This window comes from Triticum dicoccoides, chromosome 6A, assembly GCF_002162155.2.
Source record: "Triticum dicoccoides isolate Atlit2015 ecotype Zavitan chromosome 6A, WEW_v2.0, whole genome shotgun sequence".
Classification (NCBI taxonomy): Eukaryota; Viridiplantae; Streptophyta; class Magnoliopsida; order Poales; family Poaceae; genus Triticum; species Triticum dicoccoides.
This window is the reverse complement of record NC_041390.1, coordinates 99,420,164-99,429,982: the sequence shown is the minus strand read 5'-3', so window position 1 is coordinate 99,429,982 and position 9,819 is coordinate 99,420,164. Positions and strand designations below refer to the sequence as shown.

Below are 9,819 nucleotides of genomic sequence, written 5' to 3'. Positions count from 1 at the left end.
GCCGACGACTTTCCACGGCTAGCTGGTGGGTGGCCCCGTGGACTCCCCTGCCTTGGTGTTGCGAGGTTTCTCCATGGAGCCACTCGCTTGGCTTAGGCTTGGAGCTTTGGTGTTGGCCGGTTCGCTTCTCGATAACCTCCCCCTTCCTCTCCTCTTGCTTTGTGTGCGTTTTAGCTTGGGCAATTGGCCCCGTGTAATCTTCGCGCCTCATGGGCGCTCCTACCAGTTACCAGTAATGCTCCTACCATCCTTACCGTGTGAACCACGGTTAATTGAAATGTTCAAATGGGCAGTTTCGGCCTCCCGTTGACCCTTGAGAAAATACGGGAGAAAAATCTGAAATAAATCTTGAATTCATACTTGAAGTCTGAACTGAACCCTTACCTCTTGATCCCTGAAACCGGCACCCTGTGTTTATCAATCCCAGTAATCTCCGCCCTAGACCTATTTGTCGCACCAGGTAAAAAACAATCCCGGCCGGGTTTACTCACTTCTCTTGCGACTAGTTTAGGCCTACAGCGGCTGACCGCTACAACATCGTCAGAAGGCTGCTGAAGCTCGACCCCGGCCTCCTCATCAAGCTCACCATTCTCTGCCAAATCAGTGTGCAAGTCGCCCTCAGGATAAGAACACCCGCTTCCTTGTGCCACTGCTGGCGAGCCCTCCCGCGCGCGAACCTTTCCCGCTTCCTTTGTTAGTATCTTGTTCACTAGTTTTGAAGCCAAAGAAACTTTAATCGTAGAATGATAACTGTTGATAGTTCTCCTTATGATGAAGAAAAGAATGACTTCCTTTCTAAATTACATGCACTTTTCTTAGATGATCACTCAACCATTCTGATAGGTGCCGATCTTAATATTGTTAGATATATATCAACAAGATAAAAGTAATGATATCATAGACCACAGGTGAATGCCTGGTTGGAAATTTGGATCCTAACGGAAATCTAAAAACCTGGCATGCAATTCACCTAGGCAAACAACCAGGTTGATCTTGCCATGTCCACAATATAGCTTATGTTTTGGATCCTCCTGGAAACTATGAACAGTTTTGATGGTTGGCTGGGCAAGCTTCTGTCCTACAATGGTAGATTAGTGCTTACAAAAGTTCATATGGATCAAGCCTCTTGAATGATTTTGAATGACACAAAAAGCCTCCACCTAGCTAACTGGGGGCTTATTTGCATGGAAAAGGAATTTGAGGATTTGGAGCTAATCTAAAAGATGTGAATATGCGCCTATTAGGATCTCTGATAAAAAAAATGGAGATGAAAAGTTGTGGAAACAGCCATGCATCCCTCTCTATTATGGCTAACCTAGAAGATGTGATGTCCAAAGTAGATAAAATTATGAAGAGAATTGATGGTTGGAGGGGCAACCTTCTGTCATGCAATGGTAATGGCCGACTACTGCTTACAAATGTTCAGATGGCTCACACCTAACTACTACTGCTCCACAACATTGATTCAGATGGGGCAACGATGAAGCACTTCACTATCATCGTGATTGATATGCTCCACAAAATTGATCTGTATTTCTTTACCGGCCGTCGTCGTTGATGGTTACAATACTAAATTAGTGGGACCTACTACTGACATAACCCTAATTACTACTGACAACCATAATTATTATGAAAAATAGATAAAAGTAAACAACAATATTCTTTAACTTTATTGGGAGGAGTCGGACCCTTTATATAGTATAAACAAGAATTGATAACAATGCAGTAAGTCCATTCAATCTCTAATACAATCACTAAACTTGTTGGACTCTATTCTAACAAATAAAAACCCCCATGCTTGATGGGGATGACCCACATAACAAACAAGTGAATAGTTTTCCCACACGAATCTTCCACGAGATGCGCTCATCAAATGAAAAGGGCTACGCTTGCCCAAAACAAGATAAAAGGGCCTAGGCAGGAAGACCATCAAAGAACTTCATGTAGTCGTCAAATGTTTCACCGTGCCTGATCTTAACAATGGACCCATCGTCCTCTACCTGTAGTGCAAAAAAGACAACAAATTGGTTCGAATGAACATCCAGCATAAAAGAGGGGCAAGTACATCGATGGCGAGTAAAGGAATAAAAGTTCGTCTCCACAGTTTTGGGTTGAGAAAACTGCGAAGCGATGTGTTTCAAGCAACAATCACCAAAAATTGCACAGAGAAGAATAAGCAAATAGTTTGTACCCAATACTCGGCTGGCCTCATCTTCAGGTTGTAGGTCGAAGCCATGCTCATGCAGTAGGCTCCTGCGTCGTGGACAACCAAACCAGCTCCCTACAAAAGCAATGTCAGAAGGGTGCAGACATGTAGGGGGTTAAAGTTATCTGAAAGGAAACATAGATGGTACGGTCAAACCTTGTCAGGTGTTGGAAGCTCCCTGTCTTTGCCAAGGAAATCTGCAGATTCGCAGACTGGCCCAACAATATCGAAGGTTGCTACTTCTGCACCTGGAGAGGGAGAAACTAGTTCTATATGCTGCAACACAAGAATTATGATCAACAGGTAAATAATGATACACCTGGTCAAATAACTGCAGCTGTTGATTTTGTGTATATAGGTTCCAAAACAAAGTAATACCAGACAAGAAGCAGTAGTACTAATTATTTCGTTGTAACTCTAGACAAACCTGATATGCTCCATATAGACTAGGCCTGATGAGCTCGGCCATGCTGCCATCAACTACAATGAAATTCTTCGTGCCATTCGATTTTACACCAGTGACCTTATTGACGAAGCAGCAAGTATTGGCGATCAGGGATCTTCCAGGTTCAATAATGAGAGTAAGATCCCGTGAGAGGACCAATTCCCGGACCTACCAAAATTGTGATACCAACTTTTCAGCCTTTACCATAAAATACATTGTGATACCATAAACAGAGGGTGAGCTCTACATGAAGAAACTAGAAAGCATCTGTTCCTACAAAGATATAAAGCATAAACATAATATAGATACTGAAGCTCACAGTGTTGATAAGATCCATAGGTGTAGGCAAGACTGCACCAGTGTGGTGGTAGTCTATCCCCAAACCACCTCCAATATTCAGGTACTCCAACTCAAAACCTTGTGCTCGAATTTCATCAACAAAGTTCACCATAAGATTTGCAGCGTCTCTGAATATATCGACCTAAACAAAAGGAAGTCGCAACTTGGTTCAGACACACACAAGCTACTTGATTTCAACAGAAATACTACATGTTAAAAACTTAACTGAAGTGACAAGACATGTATAGCAAATTCACCTTTATATAAAAAGAACTACATGTATAGGATGAATAACGAGCACATATTGGAAGGTTCAAGGGAAAAAGAGTATGAATTCAGTATTCTGCACATAAAGAGCCAGTTCAGCAAATGGGAGGAAGCTATTGTGTATAGGTGATACTGAATTCAGTGCAAACTAATGATATCCAAGTGCAATTCATCAAATGGACTAGCCCCAGCTAGGGTTGCAATCAGGTAAAACGCCCACACCCAAACTTTAATGACCTGATGGGTGCCGACTGCACATACCCAGTTTACCCATTTCCTATTGGGTAGGCAGTGGATAATCACAATATTCACCTTAGTAGCTAATATGGGGGGTGTCTGTCTTCCATCGAACACTTATATACAGAGTGGAATCAAGGTTAATAGTGCACTGGAAGTAGTGTGATATGAACCAGAACCACCCCTCTATTCTAGAGGTCACAACTAAACCATCTTCTACACAATGATTTGTTCATATGTAGCTCAGAATAGTACATTAGCTGATACAGAACAGAGTATTCCTTCCATAAAAAGACACATTTAATGTTATGTGATGCAGCATTACAGTTGTCCCATAGTGCAACAAAAAGTAAAATCAACTCTGTGCTAAAGAGTGCCGGTAGGCCTCGCACAAGATGTTGTCGCCGCACAGAAATGCAATTTAAAACTAAGCTTAGTACACCAAAAATTTAAGCAACTAAAGAAAAAACTTATTATCAAATGGTGCAAGACATTACCTTTGTAATGGTAGATCCAAGATGGCAATGAACACCCACCAGTTTGATATCATTTGAATATGATTTAATAGAGTCTAAGAACCACTGCAATTTTTCATTGCGAATCCCAAATTTGGATGTTTTGTTTCCAGTGGCAACGTAGGGATGAACCTGATGACAAGAACATAAATACAACAATCAGAATACCGCTCCACAACAGAAAATGCCTTATATGATGTGCAGAATTCAATGGATCATACAATCTTCCACATGATTAATTAAAGTAAAAAGAAATATGCTTTGATCATCGTTTACTACAGAAAGCTATAATGCCTCTTCTAAATTATAACAAACGCACGTACGACACACAAACAACAAATATTTAAAAAAAAGGTAGCCCAAGTAAATAGAAGGGAAAAGAAAAATGGAGTCCATAATCAACAAGTAATTTGATTTGCCACATAATCATATTTGTCATGTGTGTGCTTTGGAAGGGAGGGATAATTGTACCTGTGGATCCACATCTGGATTAATTCTGAGCAAAACAGGCACTTGCCTTCCTGCAACTCTTGCAGCAGCGACAATATTCTCCAAATCAAATTCACTGTCTATATTTACAAATACTCCACTCTCTGCGGCTAAAATAAGATCTTCCAATGTCTTTCCATTTCCATTAAATATGCACCTGATCTTCAAAATATACAAACTCAACATGGTTAGTTACCTTCTCTGTAGGAAAGTTTCTCATCAACCGATAACAATTAACTGTTCCAGATAAAGGGTTTAGACCAACATACAACTTGTAAAGAATGTTCTATTGTAGGATTCCATCATGGACTGTCGAGATGAAAGTTATGTACAATACAAATACAAATATCAGACTGTAAACCTTGAACTCATCCTTGTAAAGTGATTTCTAGTAAAAGCTCTTTAGGCCAATGGAATTTTACATAACCAGGGTATGTTTGACAGCCTAATTTTTCCTTATACTGTTGCCGAGTTATGGGCAACCAAATGGAATTGGCGAGAACTTGGTCACCCCTGCTTTCGCCAGAGGTTTCCTGTATAACTACCGCAGTATAAGGAAAATTAGGCTGTTGTGTACAAAGGAAAATAGACAGGCTCCTGCGATAAGATTAATTACACAATTAGTCATTTTCATCCTTCATTCTTCTTGTCTTAAGACCTGAGCTGGAAAAAGAATGTTTCGATAGGAGACTGGCGGTTACGAGTGTAAAAACTAGATGATCCATCTTTCTGTAATTCATCTAGAAATAAACGGCCTAATTCAAATTGTAAACTGAGGAGCTGTAAATCGATCCACCAAACAAATTCTTGCACTCGTACATTCAAATGAAGCATCCAACAGGGGGGGGGGGGATCTAACTTCCATGCTTTAAGTTGTTGTCTTCAAAACATACATAGAAGGCATAGAAAACTAAACAAGTTATGGTACAAATGCAGGTCTTCCATCTACGTTTGCTAATACTTTCATCTGACATACAGGATATTGGCACTTGCAGCACTATGCAAGTATGGGCGACAATCCAAACAGCCCTTAATCACCACTAAACTAGTTATACTCACTATATAAGAACTAAAATATAATTTCCTGGACACACAAATATCCCATTGCATATAATGCACAATTGCATCAGAAAATATGAACAAACAGCCACAGATTATACGCATAGGCGAGGCCCGTTAGCTGAACAAAATTATGGCAAACATGACTTAGGCTCAATGAAATCTGCACCTTTCACAGCCTGTACTTGCACACTTACTGGTACACACAAGAAGCAAAAAACGAAACAATAATGTCCACCGTCAACATTAAAAAACGATAGTTTCCTCACTCATCAGTAACAAATGCATCATAATGTGTTCTACTTGATCCAAAATTAATAGCAAATGCACAAGACTTCCACATAATGCATCCAAAGTAGAAGAAACACAAGGAAGAAAGCCGCACCTGGTGGGGTCAAATCCTGCCCGTAGCGCGAGGCGGAGCTCGTTGCCGCTGACGAGGACGGCGCCGCACCCGAGCCCCCGCAGGAGCTGCAGCACGCTGAGGTTGTTGTTAGCCTTCACCGCGTACCCCACGATTGAGCGGAGCCCCTGGAGCGCCTTGTCGTAGGCGGTGAAGTTCCGGACGACCTGCGGCTTGCTGTAGAGATAGAACGGGGTCCGGTCTGCCGCCGCCATCGCGTCCTCCACCCGCACCCCCTCGCAGTAGAGGTGGCCGTCGGCGCCGCGCTGGAAGCAGTGCTTGGGCGCCTCCCCCATGGCCACGCGCGTGGACGGGGAGGCCGTGGAGAGGGAGGCGCGGAGGGGGGCCGCGGGCCCGTGACGGCGGCGCAGCGAGACGGATGCGGCGCGGCTCCGGCTTGGTTGGCTGCCGGGGTTGGGGGTCAGCGAGGGGACGAGGGAGCGGGAGAGGAGGTTGGCCGCCGCCATTGCTAGGGTTTGTGTGGGGTGGGGGAGGGGTTGGGGAGAGTGGGTTTAAGCTGTTTGGGAATGGCCGACGCGTCGGCTGGATGAAAATAGGTGAACAGTCCGCCGTCACACTGTTACTGACCGTCGGATTTACTCAAAGGGCAACTACGGCCATATTCGTCGAAGTCTTGGACTTAGTAAAATTCTAGCTACTCCCTCCGTCTAGTGCATAGGGCAATTTAATGAAAATTAAATATTTTAAAGAGTGGATTAGGCCGATGGTGTTATAATTTTTTTAACACAGTACAGACGCAAACGCTCAAATTCATGCGCATACACTCACTCTTATACGCACACACGCACTCCCTACCCCTATGAGCACCTCTGAAAGATTGAGCCGGCATATTATATTGAAATTTACGAAGTCATAGTCGGCACCTCGTCGTTGACGGGAACATCCCCTCCCACCGAATGTGCATTTGTCGAAAATCCTGAAATAAATCCAACATAAATGCAAACACCAGAACTTGATCCCTGGTGGACTGTGGATATCACAGTCCCTCTAACCATCCAACCACAGGTTAGTTAGCGGTGGTCTAGAACTTGACGTAAACGGTCACTTTGGTGCTAGAAATTGCGATGTAGATTGAAGTGGTGCAAAAACTTGTCTCTGGCGTGCAAACACCTTGCTCATCTCGTCTGTACACAAAATATGCGATGACTAGGCGTCTCGAGCCCGCTATCAGCCACTGGACCGGGTAGGAGGGGCATGTGACCTGATTTTTTTTAAAAAGAAATCCCCCTCAGAATATTTATATTTCATAAAAAAAAACTATCGACATGGCATTCTTCACCTATATGATGAGAGGATCCCGCCTGTAAAATTAAGAGGAAAAACATAACGCCCAGGTTTCGAACTTGCAACCATCGGCTAAAGAACGAATCAGTCTAACGACTCCGTTATAAACTAGGTCCAGACGATCCCCCGCTCCTAGGGTTCCCCCGCCATCGCCGCCGCCGGCTCCACCGCGCGGAGCCGCCGCAGCGGCCGAAGCCCGCCAGAGCCACCAGCCCCTTCGCTGTACCCCCGTGTCGCCTCCCCGAGCGAGGCGACCGGGAGGGACTTCCCTCGCGCCCCTTCAGCTCTCTCCCTCGCCCCTCCCTCCTCCCGCCGCCGTCAGCGTGCACCGCCGGTCCTCGGTCGCATGGTGCTGGCGGCGGTGGGCATGCTGAAGGAAATATGCCCTAGAGGCAATAATAAAGTTGTTATTTATATTTCCTTATATTATGATAAATGTTTATTATTCATGCTAGAATTGTATTAACCAGAAACTTAGTACATGTGTGAATACATAGACAAACAAAGTGTCCCTAGTATGCCTCTACTTGACTAGCTCGTTAATCAAAGATGGTTATATTTCCTTACCATAGACATGTGTTGTCATTTGATGAACAGGATCACATCATTAGAGAATGATGTGATGGACAAGACCCATCCATTAGCTTAGCACTATGATCGTTTAGTTTATTGATGTTGCTTTCTTCATGACTTATACATGTTCCTATGACTATGAGATTATGCAACTTCTGAATACCGGAGGAACACCTTGTGTGCTATCAAACGTCACAACGTAACTGGGTGATTATAAAGATGCTCTACAGGTGTCTCCGATGGTATTTGTTGAGTTGGCATAGATCGAGATTAGGATTTGTCACTCCGATTGTCAGAGAGGTATCTCTGGGCCCTCTCGGTAATGCACATCACTATAAGCCTTGCAAGCATTGTGACTAATGAGTTAGTTGCGGGATGATGCATTACAGAACGAGTAAAGAGACTTGCTGGTAACGAGATTGAACTAGGTATGATGATACCGACGATCGAATCTCGGGCAAGTAACATACCAATGACAAAGGGAACAACGTATGTTGTTATGCGGTTTGACCGATAAAGATCTTCATAGAATATGTAGGAGCCAATATGAGCATCCAGGTTTCGCTATTGGTTATTGACCGAAGATGTGTCTCGGTCATGTCTACATAGTTCTCAAAACCGTAGGGTCCGCATGCTTAACGTATGTTGTTATGAGTTATGTGATTTGATGACCGAAGTTTGTTCAGAGTCCCGGATGAGATCATGGGCATGACGAGGAGTATCGAAATGGTCGAGAGGTAAAGATTCGTATATTGGAAGGCTATATTCGGACATCGGGAAGGTTTCGAGTGATTCGGGTATTTTTCGGAGAACCGAGGAGTTACGGGAATTCACCGGGGGAAGTATAGGTGTTGGGGAATGCAGTAATTTCAAAAAAATTCCTACGCACATGCAAGATCATGGTGATGCATAGCAACGAGAGGGAAGAGTGTAGTCCACGTACCCTCGTAGACCGTAAGCGGAAGCGTTATGACAACGCGGTTGATGTAGTCGTACGTCTTCACGATCCGACCGATCCTAGTACCGAAAGTACGGCACCTCCGCGATCTGCACACGTTCGGCTCGGTGATGTCCCACGAACTCACGATCCAGCAGAGTGTCGAGGGAGAGCTCCGTCAGCACGATGGCGTGATGACGGTGATAATGATGCTACCGGAACAGGGCTTCTCCTAAGCACCGCTACGATATGACCGAGGTGGATTATGGTGGACGGGGGCACCGCACACGGCTGGAATGTAACACCCCGGATGTAACTTTCCCAATTTGTACTCCAACTCTTGACGTTTCCGGCGTTAAGTTAATTTATTTCCTCGGGTTCGGTTTCTTTGTCTCCGTGTGTTGTTGTCATTGTCATGCATCTCATATCATGTCATCATGTGCATTGCATTTGCATACGTGTTCGTCTCATGCATTCGAGCATTTTCCCCGTTGTCCGTTTTGCATTCCGGCGCTCTGTTCTCCTCCGGTGGTCATTTCTAGCTTTCTTTCGTGTGTGGGGATTAAACATTTCCGGATTGGACCGAGACTTGCCAAGCGGCCTTGGTTTACTACCGGTAGACCGCCTGTCAAGTTTCGTATCATTTGGACTTCGTTTGATACTCCAACGGTTAACCGAGGGACCGAAAAGGCCTCGTGTGTGTTGCAGCCCAACACCCCTCCAATTTGGCCCCAAAACTCACCTAACTCTGCTCCATCATCTAGAGCATTCGATCACGATCGCGTGGCCAAAAACCGCACCTCATTTGGACTCTCCTAACTCCCTCTATGCCTATTTAAACACCCCCCGATTGTCGGATCTCCTCCTACCTCCGAAACCCTAGATCTCAGCACCGCGCGCCGCCGGACAAAGAGCCCACCGACGGACATTGTCCGGCCTGCCTCTCCGCCGCCACGTGGCGCCCCGGGATTCGTCCGCCCGGGCTCCCACATCGCCCGCCGCCGCCACTCCCGCTCCGGCCCGACCGGCCCGCAGCCGGCCCCC

At 44.9% G+C, this 9,819-nt stretch overlaps 1 protein-coding gene across 1 annotated transcript; it reads right to left on the bottom strand.

The window, feature by feature from the left end:
* Window positions 1-1,647: 1,647 nt before the first annotated feature.
* LOC119315289 (probable diaminopimelate decarboxylase, chloroplastic) lies at window positions 1,648-6,475 on the bottom strand. The gene is made up of 8 exons (XM_037589953.1): window positions 5,943-6,475; window positions 4,481-4,655; window positions 3,992-4,141; window positions 2,971-3,132; window positions 2,634-2,819; window positions 2,363-2,482; window positions 2,192-2,281; window positions 1,648-2,000 (listed from the first exon to the last, which is right to left on the bottom strand). The coding sequence occupies exons 1-8, from the start codon at window positions 6,425-6,427 to the stop codon at window positions 1,914-1,916; spliced, it is 1,455 nt and encodes a 484-aa protein (XP_037445850.1). The 5' UTR covers window positions 6,428-6,475; the 3' UTR covers window positions 1,648-1,913.
* Between the last annotated feature and the right edge of the window lie 3,344 nt (window positions 6,476-9,819).